Below are 21,153 nucleotides of genomic sequence, written 5' to 3' on the forward strand. Positions count from 1 at the left end.
TTTAATTCTTTTTTTTAAATTTTATTTATTTATTCGACACAGAGAGAGATCACAAGTAGGCAGAGAGGCAGGCAGAGAGAGAGGGGGAAGCAGGCTCCCCGCTGAGCAGAGAGTCCGATGTGGGGCTCGATCCCAGGACCCTGAGATTGTGATCTGAGCCGAAAGCAGAGGCTTAACCCACTGAGCCACCCAGGCCCTCCTCTAGCTTTTTGTATATACCTTAAGAGCCTTCTAGGCTCCTGAGGGTAGGGGCTATGCCTTAGAAATATTTAATAAATATATCTTTAAAGAATTTATGACAAAAGAGCACAAGGCTTTGTAAATAATGAGGCTTAGGGGACAATTTTAGCATGCTGGTGGACAGAACTCTGCCAGGGTTAGGAAATATTAACTTCACTGCACACTTACAGAATCCCCCATTATGAGCCAGGCACTACTCAGTAGGTTCTAATAATCTGCATGGTAGAACACGAATATCTCACTCCAGGAAGTACCCAAACTTACCTAATAAACAGAGAAGCCGTATATTGACAGACTGCACAATTGCCAGAGACGCTTCTTCTCCAGTCAAGTGTCTCAAGGATCAGATGGGGGCTGTCATGAAGACAGGAGCTATGACGGCAGATTTTTAAGTAGAAAGCACTTTTGGGGATCCTATAAGATATATTATCACAGTCTGTCTAGACAACCTCTAAGTGTCTGTGAGGTATTCCTGATTACCATTCTCCTAAAAATTGCAAGAAAATTCCAAGGTATTCCTTCATTCACTCCTAGGGCAGACAATGAGGAAAAGAAGACAGATTCAAAGCTTAAAGGGCTGGTTTGTCCCAAAAGTGTCACTATTCAAACTTACATAAAGCAGGGAGGGGAACAAAGTTTGTTTTAAATAATATACACATACACATACTAATGTGCAGCTTCTTTGTTCTCTATTTCAGGCAACCCATTACCAATTTAACAAAAATCCTTTTTTGTAACTTTACATAAGAGGTAAGAATGCTTTGTAACCATGCAAAAGTTCCATTTCGTTCCTAGAACACAAAGCTATTCAAAGGTCTGTTTTTCATCTTTACTAAGTAAGGCTGTGAAACAGCTAAATCAAACGTTCTATCAGCTGAAGACAGAACCTCTCAAATTATGATATTTCCATCTGGGATTATTTCAAGGCCATTTTAGTTCCTGAGGATACAGCAGCAGGTAATCAAAAATACTTGTTCTTAGGATGTCCAAATTCTAGTAGGAGTGCACTGATAAACACATAAACAAGTGATTGTAAAATGTGGGGAACACCGTGTTCTGGAGAAAAAACAAGAAGGAGGACAGAGATAAAAAATGGAGTTGCTATCTTATACTGAAGGTCCAGGGAACGCTGCTTCTTCAAGGAAGTAGCCTTGAAAGATGAGAAACTAAGTCTATGTGGGTTTCTGGGCTTTTCCAAGCAAAGGAACCATGAAGTGCCTGTAGTCCCTAAGCAGGAGAGGAGTTTCATGTAGATATTCTGGGAGTTAAGAAATAAAAGGCACCTGGATTGGAGTCCTAGCACTTTGCCCTTTACCAACTCAGGTTAAGAAAGCAACTTGACCTCTCCTGAATCTGTTTCTACCTCTGAAATTTGGGATAGTGCTTCGTGTCTCACCAAGTTATTTCAAAGGGAAAAAAATGCTTAAGAACGCACTTGACAGCATTAAGAGATTATTCCCAAGTTTGTAACCTGAGGGTTGTGGGAAATTTCCTCAAGGCTCTACTGACTGCAAGCTCCAACCTAAATAAACAGCCAACCTCATTTGACGATGAGGACAAATGAGGACGATGGTACCTATATCACCAGGCGTTGTAGGGTAAGAGCTAAGAAAATTCACCTAAACACGGCAACCCGCACGCAAACCCCTCAAAACATCCACGATCGGTATTACTGTCCCTCGTGCAGCCAGGGGCTCCACTCCTCTGCTTTACACCTGACGAACAGGGGGAAGCTCTCTGAAGCAAAGACCTTTTTTTACTGACTCTGCAGACCATTCAAACACGCTGGAGTATTTTGAAGGATTTTTCCCCATTTCCATATTCTGCGACATTCTAGCTTCCCTCTCTAAAACATATTCAGGTTTCATCTTAAAAGGCCTAGAAACTGAGCTACCATCAAACGTTTTCGTAAGGCTCAGGAGGACCGCTTCGGTAATCTCTCCCCTGAGCGCAGCACCGTCACCTTTCGCGCCAGAGGCCCGCCTTTTATAGCAACGTGATCACGTCATCTCGTCGCGCGTGCGCAAAGACGGTGGCGTGACCACGCCCAGGCCTGTGCTGAGACCCAGCGTCCGCACGGTAGCGGACGCCTTTATGGAAAAGGTCGGAGTGGGACTAGGTGAGTGAAGTCCCACAGCGTTACCGGCGGCCAGTGGGTGCCTTGACTGTCCGAGAACAGCACAGGTGCTCGCAGGGCCGGTGGGGAGCATGTCGTTAAAGGGGGAAGAGCCGGGATGAGGAGGAAAGGTCGTGAGTCCTCTGAGTATAAGCAGGAAGTTGGAGTGGTTGCAGGGTTAAGAATTCAGAGCCCGCGGATCTTCGGTTCGAAAGGCAGAATTTATCTTGGGGTTTGTCTGGAGTGCTGATGGCGGGCGTTACGGAAAAGAAGTTACCGTGGACTAACTTTCCGAGATTTCCTTGACGCTGCATTCGAAAGGGGGAGGAAGGCGGCGACGATTGGTCCGTAGTGATCTTAGAGGATACGTGTCTGTAACTAGATCCTTGTGGCACGCTGGCGGGCGAGTGCTGTCCGCGGTGCTGAACGCGAGACATTGGTTTCTTTAGAAGGAAACCCGTTGAGGGCAGGCAGTGTTTCCTTGCCCTTGGCTGGGATCAGTGCTATGTGCCTCCATGTATGTGCACTGAAGGAGCAGCTCAGTCTATCAACGCTGGACACTCAGAGATTAGCGACAGTGTGTAAATCATAAAATTTACCAAACCCAGTGCTTCGCTCCAGGAAAAGAATTTCATTCCTGTTTTTTCTCCCTTAGGACAGTCACCTTCAGCTTTTGCACGCAACCAGATGATTTGCCTTCGGGCTCTGAGCCTTCAAAGCACTTGACTTGATCTTTTATCTGTATTGGTCCAGGCCCTTCAGTCAAGGTGAGCTTGCTCATGTGCCATTAAAATGGGCTTTCCTAAACTCCCCAAGTGGGAGTCCTGAGCGCCCAGGGTAAGGTGAAAAGACCAGCTGGGCTTTTCCCCGCAGTTATACATGAAAAATACTTTCTTATTTGGAAAAGAGATGGTAGAACTGGGCAGTCTTCCAATAAAGGAAAGACCATGAGTTTCCAGTTGGTTCTTATAACTTGTTTGCCTTTCTATGTGTGTGTGCACAGGCATAAGGGATGGTATTCCTGTGTTGAATTTTACAGAGTGGATTTTTTTTCTTTCTGTTGATTCAATAAAATGTTTACTAGTCTTAGTACCAGCTGCTTGTTTGTTTTCAATTCAGATTAAGGTTAAAGTGTGAGGAAGTAAGAGGAGGAAATGTAAAATCTGTTGAGTTTACCTGATTCATGGTGATTTTGGATGCGTCTGGCATATAAAAAACTGTGCATCGTAAATAAAAATGGTTTTAAATGCATTCTTTCATTTTGTACATCATTATATCTCAATTTTTATTTTTCTCTTCTGAGAGAACCAATGGGTTGAGGTAATAAAACAATCAACTGCTATGAAGCTGAGGACATTAAAGTAACTTTAAATATTTTTATTATTTAGCAGAAAGCTTATAAGGCAGCTTTGATTAAACATGACCTCCTTGTTTGCTCAAGAAATTCGCCTTACTAAGAGACATGAAGAAATGTAAGTTTTTTAAAAGGCTTATCTAAATTAATAAATTATACTGGCTTTGTTAGTGGAAATATTGTGTGCCGAAGACTTAGGAAGTCTGAAGGTGTCATTTAAATTTTCTGACACTTGAGAGATTTTGGTGTTAGGGAATGTCACTGTCTCTTAAGAATAACAAAGATTACAAGGTATGATCATGTTCTCTTCTTACAATTCTTACTATTATCTGGTTAAATTCACACTTCTCACCTTTCTGGTTTCCTCACTGATATATATAATGGACTTCTGTACACCTCTTACCCAGGATAGGCTTCATGAGTATGTGACCTGTGTACTCACAGTTCCTATACTTGGTTTAACAGCTCTACTGTTGCTGTCTTGAAATTCCAAATAGTTTTTTAAAGGAGCCCCACATATTCAGTTTGCATTAGGCCTTGCAAATTATATAAGCAGTCCTGCACTTATACTTGATAATAACCTTCTCTGCCTCTTTCTGTGGGCTCTCATGTTTTCCTTTAATTAATTACCAGGCCCTCTTCCTTGGCTTTCTAAGATCTTTCCCTTATCAAAATGTTGAAATAACTCAATTTCAATGCTACCCTCAAGAACAGCCCTCTGAAACACAGCATTTCTTAATAACCTCCACAACTATCTGGAGAGTAGACTGTTATATATATATATACCACATGTATTTTTTATCGTCTGACTTTTTTTAATCAATCATTTAAGGGGACCAAAAAACTTGTAAAATGAGCATTTGACCAATGAGAAATTTTTAAAATATATGTAACAAAGTAGCTTGAAAATTTACTTAAAACTTTCTACATCTTCCTTCAATTACTGTTTCACCTTGTTGTGAGTATGCATACATACACACAGCCTCTCATTCATATATGGAACCATCATCTTTCTCTTGGAAAAAGAGGAAAAAAATATTTTTATTGCTTCTTCAAACATATGGAAGTTTAGCGCAATTCTAAATGTGTAACATGAGATTCAGGGGTATTGAAGTGTTAAGCAGAAGGTTTCGTATAGCAAGTTATATCAATGTATGTGTGTGGGGAGGTATATATAAGTATGTGTACAAAGGGATATGTATTACAGTTTGCATTTTCACCAAAAATTAAAACATGTTTTTAACACTCTAGAATAATTGCAAAGACCATAGAGGCTAAAAAAACAGAAGCATGTAGTTACGACAGATATGTTGATGAAAATAAGAATGATTTTACCCAGATTTAAGACTGACTGGACTATCTAAGTTTTCCAGTGCCTTATTAATTGACATAGTAATTGGTTTTCAAAATAGGTTGAACTTGAAGTGAGGTATAATTAAATAAATTTTTTATGTTTGTCAAGCAAAAAATGTACCCTTTAAAAAAAAAACTTTATATAATCTTTATTTTTTTCTAGAGTATCACAAAGATTAATGTTACTTCAACAAATGGAGAATAAATTTATAGATGAAAACAAGGGAAACGCATCTCAGATGCAAGCAGCTGAGACTGCTTTTAAAAGGAACCTCAGTCTTTTAATGGTAAGTTTCCATGACTTGAGTATAGAGACTTTTTCCCCACCTTTGCAAAAAAAAAAGATTTTAAGTGAATTTCATAATTTTGATGTATATACTTTGTTTTGAGTAATAAATATAATTAATGAAGTACTATCTAGTTTTTAAACCCATGTTAGTTGGATACGTTGCAAATGGATTCCTTTTTTAATGGAAAAAAAAAGGAAGTTTGTTTAACCTAAGTGTTTTTAATCAACCAGAGGAACCAATGACCATAGAAGAAATTTAGAGGTCACCTTTGTGCAAGAAGTAATAAATACAAGATGTAGCTTTCCATCTTCCATCTTCTTTTATTTATAGGGAGATCCTAAAACCCCATGAACTACCTATAAGGTTTTTAGATCCAACTCAAAACTATTCAACATCATCAAAATAAGAAAAATTTGATTTTGCCCTACTAGGGCCACAGTCAGCACGTAGAATTCATATCTAAAATAACAGATTTCCCAGATCTCTCTTGATAGTGATGGAGGAGGTGGTCAAAGTATGTGATTGCGCAGGGCCCCACCATTTGGCCAATGTGCCCATTTGGAGTAAAATCATATGTGTAACATTTTTGGCTGCTTGCTATACTTTGCTTCCAGAATTGTATGGCTTCATCCATAATTAAAACCCTAAAGTTTGCTTCCATTCAAGCTTCCAAGAGATCCTATGACTAAAACATTTGGGAGTAAGGCTATATTATTTAAGTTATAAAGCAGTGTTTTCAGTTTTTTATTGTTAAATATTTTCATCGATAGGCATGATATAGTTATCTTATGTAGTCACTAGAGGATAAAGGAAGAGGAAAATTCAGTTATCTTCTCAGCTTCTGGCAGTTTGATCCACAGTAATTTAAGTCACAGCCATAGTGCTACCAAAGCATTCTATGTTGCCATATGTCTTACTTGCCCAATGGTGTTTGCAATATTTATTTTTAAATGGAAATATATAGGATAATCTGGAATTTGCTGTGAAAAGTCAGAAAAACTAAATTAGAAGGCTTGATGGCATGATCGCTATTTACCTGCAACAAGTACAGGTACTATTTGGATTTTTTCAAGTAGCTTCCTTTTAGTGAGCAAGTATTTGGTGAATGCCCAGAAGGGCCTTACTACTGAGCTAGTTCTGAGCAGACAGTGGAGTTAACAAAATAATTCAGAGTTCTTTACATCAACTAGCTAACAGGCTTAACTGATGACATAAGGTTATCACACACAACTTAAGAGACCTTAGTTAATTGAACATTAAGTTATAGGGAATCCTTAGCACTTTAGGAGTATGTATTAAAAAAATCATCGAAAACTAGAATATTCTAACAAGTCTGAGAGGGGAAACTAAGCTGGAGCTGTGTTTGAATAGGAAGATGCAAGATATTCCATTGCATTCTTACAGAAGAACCACGACCAGAAGAATGAGTGGCCGTTTTAGTGTCCATGGGACCCTGAGCTAACTAGCTTGTGAAGTCACGGGAAGCAAGGTTGGATATGTTTTGTGAGACCGACTGAAGAAGCTGAGACCTGATATGTAGGGATAATACAGTACTAAAAGTGTTTGAACAAATGAAAAATAGGGACTTATATAAGAAGCATATGGGTATTTAAGAAAGATTCATTTCCTATTTAGATGCAATGTGATTTGCAGAATGGAGAGATTAGATTTAAGGAGAATAGCTAAGAAATCATTGCCATATCTGGAAGGAAGATAATGAACCTAGTTTCACTGTCATTAGAAGGAAGCTTTGATGGTGTTTTAGCCCCCGATTATAAAAGTAATATATTCTTCTTTTTAATTTAAGAAAAAATGGTTTTTTTTTTTTAATTTATTTAACAGACAGAGATCACAAGTAGGCAGAGAGGCAGGCTTCCCGCCAAGCAGAGAGCCCAATGCGGAGCTTGATCCTAGGACCCTGGGATCATGACCTGAGCCAAAGGCAGAAGCTTTAACCCACTGAGCCACCCAGGCGCCCCTAAAAGTAATATATTCTTGCTGTAAAAAACTGGAAAGAGCCAAGAAGATGAAATGGCATACTTTCCAAATCATCCCACCCAGCTTGAAATTAATGTTTTTATACATTTCCCTTTAGTGTTTTAATAAGCATTTACTGAGCTCTTATATTCCAGATACAGTGCTTGCTGTTAGACATGCAGTCTCTTCCCTGACTTTTTTAAAAACATATTTTGAATACTTGTATATGCATTTTTTTTTATCCTGCTTTCCCTCTTATTATTTTGTTTTAAACTTTGGAAATAATTTTAAGGGCTCTACCATAGAGGTTATCATGAAAATGACCTAAATAGGACTTAATCACAGAATTTTCAGGTGGGAGAAACTTTAAAAAGCACATAGATTATATTTTCACTTAAGGCTTTAAATTTTTTTTTTTAGCATAAAAACTTTTTTTTTTTTTCAAAGATTTAGAAAGGGTAAAAGTGGACCTGCTTTGGCCAAAGGACCATCCATTCAGCCCCTCCTTGCCTGCTCTACTGTGGCTCTAAGGAATAGTGAAAACCACTGACCTGCGCTGATCTCCTAATTTGGAGAGAAAGAACATGAAGTAACTACTTCGAATACCCACTCCCTGTCAAGAACAGGTTCAGTAGGGCACCTGGGTGGCTCAGTGGGTTAAAGCCACTGCCTTCAGCTCAGGTCATGATCCCAGGGTCCTGGGATCGAGCCCCGTGTCGGGCTCTCTGCTCAGCGGGGAGCCTGCTTCCCTTCCTCTCTCTCTCTGCCTGCCTCTCTGCCTACTTGTGATCTCTGTCAAATAAATAAATAAACTCTTTAAAAAAAAAAAAAAAACAGGTTTAGTTACATCAGGATATATACTTCAGGGGTGCCTGGATGGCTCAGTGGGTTAAGCCTCTGCCTTCAGCTCAGGTCATGATCTCAGGGTCCTGGGATCGAGCCCTGCATCAGGCTCTCTGCTCAGTCGGGAGCCTGCTTCTCCCTCTCTCTCTGCCTGCCTCTCTGCCTACTTGAGATCTCTCTGACAAATAAGTAAATAAAATCTTTAAGAAAAAAAAAAAAAAAGGATATGTACTTCAGTACAGAATACATTTGAAAAATGGTTCCATTGAAACTTGAAAACATTCCTCTAAAGATAGTAACAAAATAAGGATAAGCTCTATTACCATCCATTATTTGACCTTATTTAGATGCTCTGACCAATATAAGAAACATTAACATAGAGTGAGCTTTAATTTTTGGAAAGTAACATATAATCCTAGTATTTTTTTTTTAAAGATTTTATTTATTTATTTGACAGACAGAGATCACAAGTAGGCAGAGAGGCAGGCAGAGAGAGGAGGAAGCAGGCTCCCCGCGGAGCAGAGAGCCCGATGCGGGGCTCGATCCCAGGACTCTGGGATCATGACCTGAGCCGAAGGCAGAGGCCCTAACCCACTGAGCCACCCAGGCGCACCTAATCCTAGTATTTTTAATTGATAATGCTATATACTTAGAAAAGCCAAAGCTGTTTAAAAACTAGTGTATTGTGAGTTGAGTAAAATTAACAGATACAACGGAAACATTCAAAAATCTGTAACAATCCTATATATATATACAAATGGAAAATATGAAATGACATTTACATTACAATGAAATTATAAAAACACTTGGGAATGCTTTTAACAAGGGATAGGAATGATTGGTATAAAAATAATTCTTACATTTCAATGGGAGATTTAAAATTTAAATGGAGACATAGGCCTTAATCCTGATGGGGAAACGATTTTTTTTTTTTTTTAAATCAGGAGTCACAGTGTTATTTTTAGATTTAAAAATAAGCCCACCAAAATCTGCATCAAACCCAACAAAATTTCTCTAAATGTATTTGGAAAAAATAAAAGAATGATTTAAAAATGGGAACAATAACAAAAAGACTAATCCCAAAGGTCCAAGCATAATAGTAAAACAATGGACATGAATTTAAGTAGTGAAGAAATTCAAATTGAGGGTTTAGTCAATGAAATATCACAGATGATAATGGATTGTTAGTTTCTGCTAGTTTCCCTCTTATGAGTAAAATAAGATGTGTCTGCCTTTTAAAAACAAACATGATTGGTACAGATTTGGAAGAGAGAGAGAATTTTGTTTCTATAAATACTTCCATGATGTAAACAGTCATCTCTTCGACCTCTTTCCCCACCCCACCCCACCCTCACCAACAGAATTTAGTTTAACCCAAAAGGGCAATTTTGAGGTAGCGAGCATCACCTCATGGGAAGTTGGACCAACATTCCAGGGTGAGAAAGAATGGGAGCAGCAGATTAGACATACGACGAGTGCTTCCCTTAAGGCGGGTCCTAGAGGCCTTCTTGGGGCAGCTGGCAGTTACAGCCTTCCCCACCTCCACGGCCAGTGACTTAGAGGACATAGTCTCTCCTCTTTCCTCCTCACACTTCTCCCTTTCTCCAATTCAATGAAGAGCAAGTTTGACAAATGCTTAAAGGTTCCTTGTACCAATGACCCTGTATCTCGTGCTTTAGGATCTTCTTTTTTCAATCCTAGAAATTGCCCCTTCAGCAAATTAAAAGATTAAACCCAGTCCAGCTATGGCTGGCTTCACTGTATATACTTATAGGAAGATAGATATTGCTGGGTTAGGAGGAAAGGACAGGTCTAGGCAAGAGGAAAGAAAGAAATCTCAGTAAATGACTTTGTGCTCATAGTTGATCTTTCCTAATCACGGTCAACTCCTTTACAGAGGCTGGCTGCTGAATTCTGTCATGGCGTAATATTTATACCACCATCCATACCGGAAACTTGTTTTTTTAATTGTTACATAATATTTCAAACCTATGTATAAGAGGGAATAGAAGAATGTACTTCCATGTGCTTATCTCCAAGATTCAATAATTTTCAAAACACAGCCAATTTTGTTTCATCTACACTCGTCACCTTCACATCCAACCCCTCAAATTATTTTGAAGCTAATCTTCAGACATCACATTGTTCATTTGTAAATATCACGTCTTTTTCATCAGTAATTATCACTCAGAGATAAGGGCTATTTTAAGTACAATTACAATACCATGATCCATCTAAGAAATTAACAAATATCCTCAAATATTCAGTCAGGATTCAGATGTCCCTGATTAAAGTATTTTTACATTGTTTGAATCTGGATCCAAATAAAGTCTAGTACGTCATTGATTGATAGGTCTCTCAAATCTCTAAAAGTTCCCTCTGCCTTTTTTTTTTTTTAACCCACTTTTATTTGTTGAAGGAATTGGCTCATTTCTCCTATAGTTTCCCAAACTCTGAATATTGCTAATTACATTGCTGAGGTATCACTTAGTAAGTTCCTCTGTTCCCTGTAATTCCCATAAATTGACGGAAGTTATGTTATGCAACAGAAAGATAATGCAAATAATTTTAAATTTTCTAATAATGACGTTTTAAGCTTTTATCTATTTAAGTAATCGCTACACTCAACATGGGACTCAAACTCATAACCCTAAGATCAAGCATCTCCTGCTCTTCCCCACTGAGCCAGCCAGGCACCCCTCTAGTAACCACTTTTAATAAAGCTAAAAGGCACAGATTAAAGGAAATGTATTAATTTCATATTTCAAATGTAACTGATATTGGAAGTTAGTAAATATTTTATGCTTTTTTCCCCTCATTGAGCCTTCAAAATTCAGTGTGTAGTTTCCGTTTACAGCGCTTCTCAATTCGGGCTTGTCACATTTCAAGTGCTCAGCAGCCGCTGAGCATAATGGATTAACGGAGCAGATCTAGAGGCCTGATCAGATTCAGGGTCAATGTTTTGGGGAAGAACACTTCATAATGCCTGGCCATCTCTCTTTCTGAAATGTTAGCAGTCACTGATGATCATGATCTGTTCACTAAGGGTTGCAAAGTGATACTGAAATTCAAAGATAAACATCCCCTCATCAATTACTGGGTTACACTGAAGTACACTCCATATAGGAAAAAGTATATAAGTGCTTGCCTCTTTCTCTGTACTTAGTTTTCAAAAATAGATTTGTTCTCTAATATCCCCCAAAAGTGACCAATTAGATGTTGATACTCTTAAATACCTCTGTGATTTGAAAGGTCTGGACCCTCTTCAATTTGTATTCCCAGTGATGCTCAAATTATCCCATTTTTACCAAGGGGGAGCCTCCATGTTATCTCCTGAATGCCTTTGACATGATCTTAATTAACAGTCTTTGATAGTTTTCTTTCTTTCTACTCTGGCATCTTCCAGGCCATCATTTGCTGCTTAGACCTGGAACTGACCATTGCTCCAAGGAACCCTGGATCCTTTTGATGGGAATACATGTTTAGAGCCCTTCATCTGGGCTCTAGGGATGTTTATTATAACTTTTTTTAAAAGATAAAATTCATCAAGAGCTCATATAAATAATTCCATTTTGATTACATGATTATAAGACTTTTAACTTAAAATCCATCTTTTACCTCTAACTATTTTCCTCCTCAAACCAAAAACCTTAGTTCCTAAATAATTTTCCAGTACCAGCATAACTACTCATTTACTTTAACCCATAATATAGACAGCACTACCAGCAACAATATGATTACTGAGTACAGTTTTCAGTCAAACACTTTTCACTATCCTTTTTGTTTGTGGGGTATAGCTCATTACAGATGCTCAGTCAAAATACTGTGTTCTAAGACCACCTGAGGTACTTTTTCTTAATGTGGTTATGCCACCAACTAGATGACAGATTCTTTCTTTCCTTCTGTTTTCAATTTTTAGGGACTGCTTTTTCATTTGTTCTATAATTGTATATGTTTTTAAATGATCTAGTGGCAGATCTATAAGGCAAGATACCAAGATCTGGACAGGTGAGTCTAGCTGCTCTTCATCTGCTTTTTTTTTGCTTTTCTCCCCCTACCCCCTTGGGTACTTTTTTTTTTTTTTTTTTTTAGTTTTTTATTTATGCACAGGAGACTGTTGACACCTTAGTCATTTATTTACATAATGAATATTTAAGTGTTTAGTACATACCCTGCACTTTGTTAGATTCTCGGATGCTCAAAGGTTGAATGAGGCACAGTCCGTACCTTCTGGCAGCATATAGTCAAACAGAAGGTTCTTAATTGGAAGTAATGGGCTATAACTTGCTACAGAAGGCAGAGATTTTTCAGTCAGGCTAAGGAATTCATACTTTATCCTCTGTGTAGTGGGTCTCTATTTTTTTTTAAATCTGTGTAAAGACATATTTAAAGTAGTGATTTTAGCAAAACTAATCAATTCCACATGTGGTTAAAGTAAAATGAGATATGGTCCAAATACATATTTGTTGAACAAGGAAGTGTGATAATAAGACCACAGCACTGAGAATGGCATGGACAGGCTAAGGGAGACATCCTACAGGAGTCATCTATGGACTTTTGAATTTTTAAATGTCAGGGAATAAGAACAGTCGAAGGTAGAAGATACAGCATAGGTGTCTGCAAGAGTAGAACTCCCACTACTGTACATTCAGTACACTAAGTAGGAATAAGGGTAGTTTGGTTTCATCAGGTTGAGAAATAAGGGCTGGGAAGAAAAGTTATCCATCCCTCTATATTAATCGTTGAAGCTAGATAAGAGACAGTCTTGGAGAGAGAAAAAGTAAAAAGAGGAGGACAGATGTCACAAATCTTAGAAAGCCCACACTTAGGATTAAGAAGAGAAAAAGGCGCCAACTTAGGAGAAAGAGAAGTAGGAGTCAGAGAGGTAAGCAAAACATCTAAGAAAGTAAAATCTCACTTATGAAAGAAGTTCTCTGGAGGGGTGATAATCCCTTGTCGACAGGCTGCAGAGATGACAGTCAAGTTACTAACCATAGGCCTGTTTTACCAGGTCAGAGATCCCTGCTCATATCTACTCTTCCACGGCAGATCTGCTCTTCTAGGAGAGAGGGCCAATATCCTTATTTCCTGGTCTTTAAGAGAAGTGTTTATCATCTTGTCTATAGGTGCTAGTGGCACCTAGGTCTACCACCAACCATAAATTTGCAACTGTTCTTATAATGGGGTCAGTGGAGTTGTGAGTCTATTGTTTGTTTGATTTATGAAAGTAAAAAATAATTTTCCCAGGACGTTGTAAAAATCTCCGTGCAATCACAGGAGAGTTAATCTCCGGTATCTGTTGTAACATTGGCATCAGAAGCACTTTAGTGTGCGTCTTGGCCCTAAACTTCTGGTAGGGAATGGACGTGGCTAATAAGATGGGCTTTTTATCCCTAAATTGATGGTTTTCCCCTTCAAATCACCTTCTTCGAGACAGCAGGTGCATTAATGGTTGTGCAACTTTGGGGAGTCCCTTTAGGGAATTTCCTGTTTTTCCCTTTTACATTTCACACCCATTCCTTGCTCCCGCCACTGCCATCTGCTCGCTCTTTTCTCCTGTTCAGCATTGGATTCTTCACACCCCACGCCCACGTCCTTTTCCATCTCTCTCCGTCTGTCCAACAGCCCTGTACTTAGATCGCTCCAATGCTTGCACACGGATCAGAGAACTTTCTCTTTTCCATCAACTCACTGAGCTCACAGGAGAGACAAAATTGACACGGCCCACAGCCAAGGCCTCTGTCAACTTGACAAACATAAGCAAGCACAAGACAACACAGGTGCCAATTTGGGAAGCATGAAACGGAGCTCAGTGTTTCACTGACGACGTGGGAGAGTCCTACATTTCTGGGCCTGTACTTCATCCACATATCAGGGTGACATCTTCACTCGGGTCTGCGTTACATGTAATTGCCCCTGCGCTTCTGCAACCGCAAGAGAAAATGCACACACCCACACGTCACACGACAGATTAAAGCACAGGGCTTAAATGTCATCAGCTAAATGATGTACGACACAGCCATAACGCCGGCCAATGAGAATGCCCCAGAAATCGAGTCCTAAGAAACCAGAGTCTTCTGAAAAGACTCTTGTTGCAAAGTACTGAGGTACCTCATTGACTTTCTTTCGAATACGTGGAGGATTTGCATAAGTATAAAATTAAAAAAACAGAATACTGAACAGATGAAATGTGTGACCTTAATACACCATTTGCATGATCTAGACTAGAACGCTTCACTTTTAAGGTTAGCTCAGTGTGGGGCTGATTCTCTGACTGTTTTTGGTACCTGAATATTGGACCATTTTATCCATCTGGCTGTTTTTAATGGTTTTAGAGCTATATTAGTGTCCTGAGCAGTTTTGGAAGAAAGTCCTGTTTGCCAGGATTACTGGCATTTACTGTTTTAAATGAAAAGGAAGACCTTGAAAGTCCCACCCCCCACACTTCTTATTTTAAAACAAGAAACGCTGCTTTTTCTACTTGAAACTGGTTGATTAAGTAATGATCAGTCCTCCTACTGGAATGCCCTTCCTTCAGTTCAGACGGTTTATCCAGAGAAGAGTTGACATTTGGGGTACAGACATTGCTATTACAGGTGCCATTTGTATGCGTTACATAAATACATTTTGTTTCTAAAACACGGACACCTATTACAGGATCTAGAAGCCGCAGAAAAGTCTCTGCAGACCCGGATTCGCCCAATTCCACCACCAGAGGTGGTTTCTCTTGAGGTGAGAATCTTAAAGAACAAAAGTATAGAAAGAGACCCCATTCTGTTAGTAGTGCACTCTAAATTAACCGTGGTTAGGTGTGTGTATTTCCCAGATTTATTTATTCGGTAAAATAAGATGTGTCTGATTGCTCCTTACATGTCCACAGTGCTGTGCTTTGTACACGGTGAGGAGGGGGTAAGTATTTTGATTTCTAAAGATTTATCAGGTGACAATTTTATAAAGATCCCGTATCTTCTCATCTAGAAACACCTATCTTGCTCAACCGTAACAGACAAGAGACAGCATACACTAAATCGATTTACCAAGATGACGGCGTGCCTAACCAAAGTGCTTTTCCTGTTGGCCGATGCTAGAAGTTCAGTCCTTTCACCAGATTCCAACCAAAGCTATTTAAGTGCCTATCGTCATGCAGTATCGTGTGGCTTTTGTCCGTTTTATTTTGCTCAGTTCAAGAACAGATTGGGAAGACTGTTGGCAAAAATAAACCCTATTTGGTATATGAATATATCTGTGATGAAAGGAAATTTACTACATATAGAATAGTTTCGTTTTCTATTCCTAATGACCTTTTTCAAATGCAGTTTTGCTTGCTGCCTAAACAGGGATGTGAATAGACGCAAAATTAAAGGCTGAGAATTTGCCCTTCAGTTTTCTGTGCCATCTAGAGTAATAAGGAAAGGCAGGGATCAAGGACAGAAAGAGCTGTGGTACAAAGTTGTGCCTTGGGCATGTCTTTTCCTTTGTTGAATTCTCCAATACCTTACTCTGGCCTATACGGGGCCCACACAATAGGGGTTAATCCAGCCGTGAATGGTGGAGAAACTCCCGACCACAGGCCCCTGGTTGGTATTTTCCTTAGCTAGTCTTGCACAACAGGATGACCTCCATTTTAAGTGTGTCTGGCTACTTCTCAGACCACATGCACAGAGGGGTGGAAGTGCAAAACTCTTCATAATTTCAACTTTCAGAACTCCTATACCTTGTTAATGTGCAGAATGAATCACTATGTGTTCTTAATGCTAAGTAATTCTTTGGCTTAATTCCCCAAAATAAGATTGATAGTGATGATCCCATCCAAAATGCCCTCCTATGATACAGAGCTTTTGTCAGTATACTTTTCTTTGGCCCCCTCAGGGCAGTCACCCAAGAACCATCAAAGCTTGGAGATACTACATGGTGATCTTGCCTGAGCCTTCATAGCTTACAGACTTGCTATACTCAGGCCAATAATATAGTGTCTCAACTTCCAAGTTACTGGAATTAAAAATGGTTACATGATATTGGTATTATTTTTCTCAGTATACAAAAAGAAAAAGAAAGGAAGGAAGAAACTGGGAAGAAATTAAGTTTACCGTATCAAGTACTCTTCTAAAAGATACAGTGGATGAATATTTTAAGTGTTTTTCCCCATACAATTAAGGAGTCAATGTACCTGAGTCCTGTACTATAACACACTAGTTATGTTTCAGTTCCTGATCTCACCCCAGGTGAAATCTTTTTATATTAGTTATAAAGCAGTTGTTCATGTCTAATCATTTCATTGTAATATTTTTAGTATGGGTAATCATTTGGCATGGGATTTGGAAGAGTAAACAAAAACATTTAATGATTGTAGCCATAAATGATACTACTGGTAATAATCACACGGTTGGCCACAAGAGGGCGTGTAAAATCACAATAAAATCCCCAAACCTGTAATTCTGCCAGGCTCCGGTTTTACTGAGAAATTTGAAAATTAACACTAGTAAGTAGCCAGATTTCTTTCTAAAATTAACATAAAATATTCTCTAGAGGAAGTGCATTCTACGTATATGTGTGTATGTGTGTGTGTGTACACGCACACACACACTTCAGTGAATAAACATTTAGACTATTATGAAGAGCCAAGTTCAATTGCTTGATATGCTTTTTTACTTTTGGATGTTGTTTTTTTTCCAGACTCTTTACTGGGCATCAGTAGAAGAATATATTCCCAAATGGGAACAGTTTCTTTTAGGAAGAGCACCATATCCTATCGGTGTTGAAAATGAAAATGAAGTAGAAAATACCGTTCAGAATGAGGCACAGTGATAACTTCTTCACATACTCTTTTCAACAACAACAACAAAAAAAAAAAACTGTTTAGTACAGCTGAGTATTAAAGAATACGCAGGTCATTTCGGGTGCCTTAGGAATCAAATATGTTCATATTGTCCCATTACCTCCTCGATGACATGAAGATAAGAGAATCAACTGACAAATCTCAGGTTCTATCCTTTGAGACCTACTCTTACTTCAGGATCATGAATTTGCTTTCTGCCAAACACATGGAAGTGTTAAGAGCTAATACCGAAAGTTGAACTGTTTATTAAGTAAATTGCTAAGTAAGTGTTACATGTGTCCTTCTTAAAAAAAAAAAAAATCATTTATAATCATTCTCATCTAAACAATGAATACTTGTTGTTCTGGTTTTACATTTTCTAGAATCACTTTGGCTCTTTTATTATGGGGATTAGGTTCAGCACAGGATCCAAGTGGCTGTTGGCCATTATAGTTTCTTTTAACAAATGGAAAAAATAGAGGCACTGAACTGCTTCAATATAGTATGTCAGACAATGGGTTTATAGGATTTTGTCCCTTATAGATAATCAAACCTCTGAAGGTTCCGGAGGAAAGAACTAAACTACAAAGCATTTGAGAAGTAGCCAGTTTCAGCGGAGCTCAGACTTGGTTCTGAAAAAGGTCACCTATTAGAGCTGGAAATGGTTATTGGATTTTGACTTAGATATTTAAGGACTACCAACCCTGTGAATGCAAGTAACTCTTCTCATCTTTTCATCTTAAAACTTGCCCTTCCCTCTCCTTTCTTTATTTCCTAAACAACTGTCAGAAAGCTTTGCGGCTCCCCAGTCCTCCACTGCTGGAGTGCTCAAAATTTTTTTTTAATTTTTCTGACTATAGACGCAGCTCCTGCTAGTAAGGGGAGTCTATGCTCATTACAATTCAAGAGTATAAAAATTTCAAACGTGTGTGTGTTTACATGAAGACAGTAGAACAAGCTTTAAAAAACAAACAAACAAACAAAACCTATATTGAAACATCCATTGTGCTGATCAGTTCCCTTAAACTACCATCTTGGAAATATCCTGTTGAGTGGGTGTTGGTGTGGGTAACAATAATGTTGTTTTCATAATATGCGCTGGCAGATTAGCACACTTCTCTACAGTGTTAACAGTTGTAATTAAGGAATAAACAGCACAGAGTGTCAGTCCGATGACAATTTCATCTATAGTGTCACAATACAAAATGTCACAAAATATTAGAACTGTTATATAACTATAAAAAGTATCGGCTTAAAAGCTGAAAGCCTTAAAAAGAGAGAGAGAGAGAGAAAGGAAGAAAAAAGAAAACTGGCATAGAGACCAGAACAATTTATACCTTCTCAAGAATCTTCTGACATGAAAATAAATTGATAATTTTTTTTCCTGTTACATCACAGTTTGGTTTCTAGCCATCCAGTTGATTTAGCAGGAGAATACAGGGCTTTTTAGCAGCTTTGAATTGGTAAACAGATTTAGATGTAGTAGAAAGGAACATGAGGAATTTTTTTTTTTTTTAACATCCAATCTTTCCCAGCATATGCACATAAGAAGGTGAATGAAGCGATGTGAAACTTATTTCTCTTTAGTCAAGTGAAAAAAAGGCTAAACATTTGTTGAGATGGTAAAATATTGTGTCAAGCAAGTAGGCACATTCCAAAATTAAACAGTGGTTGATACGTTAACATCCTCAAATATTTGAGTGCACACTTCCTTTGAGTTCTGTAAATTAAATCACCAGTAGATTAGATTAAAATACAAAATGAATAGCAATTTAACCATCTCAGATAAGGTGGGTTTTTTTCCTCCCCTAAATTGACTAACTTGCTAAATAGTTTCTAAAAAGAGCGTACATTTAATATACCCTGGGTTACGACTTATGGCAGAAGCGATGTTACTTCTAGGTTTTAGCTGTACTGTTTCCCTATTACTAGTGAATACCTCAAAAACTCCCACATGTGACTTTATTCCTGGCCCCCACAGAGCTCCCCCCCCTTCCCTCCTTGTAGACTGTAACAGATTGCACCACATGGTGTATGTTTAAAAAAAAAATTTCCATAGGGACCTAGATACCCCATTAAAGGGCTTTATATTCTTTGAGGCAAATTAGCTTTACATAGGAATTTCCAACTATTGTTTTCTGTAAGGAGGGAAGAAATACCATTAGCTCATGTATATTTTGTATGGCTCTTAGTAGAAATCAGACAAGGAAAAAGAAAGGTCATCTACTCATACTACCTCCCTGTCCCCCACTCCACCCCACCAATTCAGTACCTTTACCATATGCTACATTGTACCTCCTAGTCATGAAAACTATGAATTTGTTTTGGTGTTTTTTTTTTAATAATAACAAGATTTTCAAAATAAAGTTCATTTCAAGATTTTCTTTAAACAGCCTTCCTTGGATTATTGCAAATGCGTAAATATTCAAAGCTCATTTTATGCTGGAACACTTTTAGTATATGAAATTATTAAACTATAAAATATTGAGGTCAGAAGGAGCTGCCATTTTTCTCCAAACTTCAAAAAATAAATTTTACTAGGAAAAAGCCCAATACTCTAGAAACCAGACATCTGGTCTTTCCTGGGCGTTGGGAGCAGTGTGAATGAAAATGAGGTCAAATGGACAGTTTTTCCTTTGCATTACATACAAGGTGTTTTCACTTGTCAGCTGAAGACCTAGAGGGCTATAATAATCTTTACCTTTCTTCACAATTTGGTCTTCTCTGCCTCATCCCCTTTTCCATCAAAAAAAAAAAAAAGAAAGAAAAAGAGAGAGAAAGAGAGAGATGGGTATGTGGCTGTATTTTTGAATCAAAATTAAGCTTACTTGGAGATTATTTTGTCACTCTAAGACAACCTGAGACAAGCCTGGGGGTGGAGGTGGGGGGTTTGAAAAACCAGGGTTTGCAATCACAAGAACAAGGCCCTGTCAGGTTTTAGAGTATAAAATTTAGTGCACAAGGCCATGAATTTGGTTAATCCACAAAATATATTATTTTCTTTCCTTATTCTATTAGTCTTTCTTACTCTAAACCAATTCACATTTTATATTTAAAATAGACTTTGAAACTCTTTCTGATGAGTTTCTACCCTCCCTGTTTCAAGAATTGCCCAAACATAATAGCTACATGGCTTGAAAACACTTTTCATTTCAACAGTCTGGTTGACCTCTTTCACTTTAATTAGGATTCTAAGATTTTTTTTTTTTAAGTGTTTCTGACTAAAAATTTACTCTTCAGAGAAGGTACTAACTAGATAGTGAGTTCCAATGCAAGAAAAAGAGGAAAAACAAGCAAGCAAGCAAGCTGTGGAAAATATGGAGAAGGAAAAAAGAAATTACTTTGAGAAAGCTTTAAGTTGAAGCAGGACGTGCCCTCCCCACCTTCTCGTGGTGTTTTTATTTGTTTCTCTTATAATTTAGAAGTTAATTTGTCTACATAGGAAATTTAATTCCCTACTGCTAATAAAAGAACGTTTTGAGTTTTCTGGGACAAACACAGGGACGTGTCAAACTTCAGCAATTAAGGAGAGGATTGATATGTGGATTTGACACCTGGCATTGTGATCTCCTTTTTCTAACTAGAACTGACATTATATCCTTACCTAAATCCAAGACGAGGAAAAGGACGCCAACAAAGACAGAGGCTAAAAAATACTTCCGGACATCACCTTACCTCTCAGAGTCAAGTTTCCTTGCTTAACAAGAGAAAAAGGACCCGGTTCCCTACTTACAGTAATGTTGCAAAGTTCCTGCTATTTTAAAACCTCTAATTTGTATCTCAGAGACAGAGCCTGAGACTGCTAAAGCAGTATCTCCACTGACTAGCACGAATCAATAAATAGTTGCACAAAACAGAAACGGTGGCGTGTTCTCATTTAAGAAAGGGATGATTTAGTTTGTTTCTGTGTTTTTGATGATAGATCATTTAACCTTCACTGTTAGGGTCAAATGATTTTTTGTTATTCCTTCATAAGTCGGGGTTATCATTGTACAAGGGTCTCTGATGTTCTGCATGTTATCACTTTGGGGACACTATAGTCAAATTAGAGGGGGACAAAATTCCATGTATATAATTTCTCTAATCCATCTCTGTCTTCTTTCCTTTCCCAATACAACATAATCCTTCTTCGTACCTTGTTTCCAACCATTTATAAGGTCTATAT

At 38.2% G+C, this 21,153-nt stretch overlaps 1 protein-coding gene and 1 long non-coding RNA gene across 4 annotated transcripts; both read left to right on the forward strand.

Moving 5' to 3' along the window:
* Positions 1-733: 733 nt before the first annotated feature.
* Positions 734-17,003, forward strand: LOC116862797 (uncharacterized protein C3orf14-like). 3 transcript variants are annotated; one of them, XM_032850210.1, is made up of 6 exons: positions 734-752; positions 3,012-3,123; positions 3,745-3,828; positions 5,227-5,350; positions 14,831-14,905; positions 16,847-17,003. In XM_032850210.1, exons 3-6 carry the CDS (start codon positions 3,776-3,778, stop codon positions 16,976-16,978), a joined length of 384 nt encoding a protein of 127 aa, XP_032706101.1. In that variant the 5' UTR covers positions 734-752; positions 3,012-3,123; positions 3,745-3,775; the 3' UTR covers positions 16,979-17,003. The 3 variants fall into 3 exon arrangements, with proteins under 3 accessions (XP_032706101.1, XP_032706100.1, XP_032706102.1); XM_032850209.1 differs by lacking the exon at positions 734-752 and adding an exon at positions 2,289-2,359; XM_032850211.1 differs by lacking the exon at positions 734-752 and adding an exon at positions 2,289-2,359 and having other exon boundaries at positions 3,748-3,828.
* Positions 17,004-17,020: 17 nt separating this feature from the next.
* LOC116862798 lies at positions 17,021-20,839 on the forward strand. Its single transcript, XR_004381706.1, has 2 exons — positions 17,021-17,259; positions 20,573-20,839. It is a non-coding gene; the product is annotated as an uncharacterized LOC116862798 (long non-coding RNA).
* The last annotated feature ends 314 nt before the right edge of the window (positions 20,840-21,153 follow it).

This window comes from Lontra canadensis, unplaced genomic scaffold (assembly GCF_010015895.1).
Source record: "Lontra canadensis isolate GAN:19392208 unplaced genomic scaffold, GSC_riverotter_1.0 scaffold332, whole genome shotgun sequence".
In the NCBI taxonomy this organism is placed as follows: domain Eukaryota; kingdom Metazoa; phylum Chordata; class Mammalia; order Carnivora; family Mustelidae; genus Lontra; species Lontra canadensis.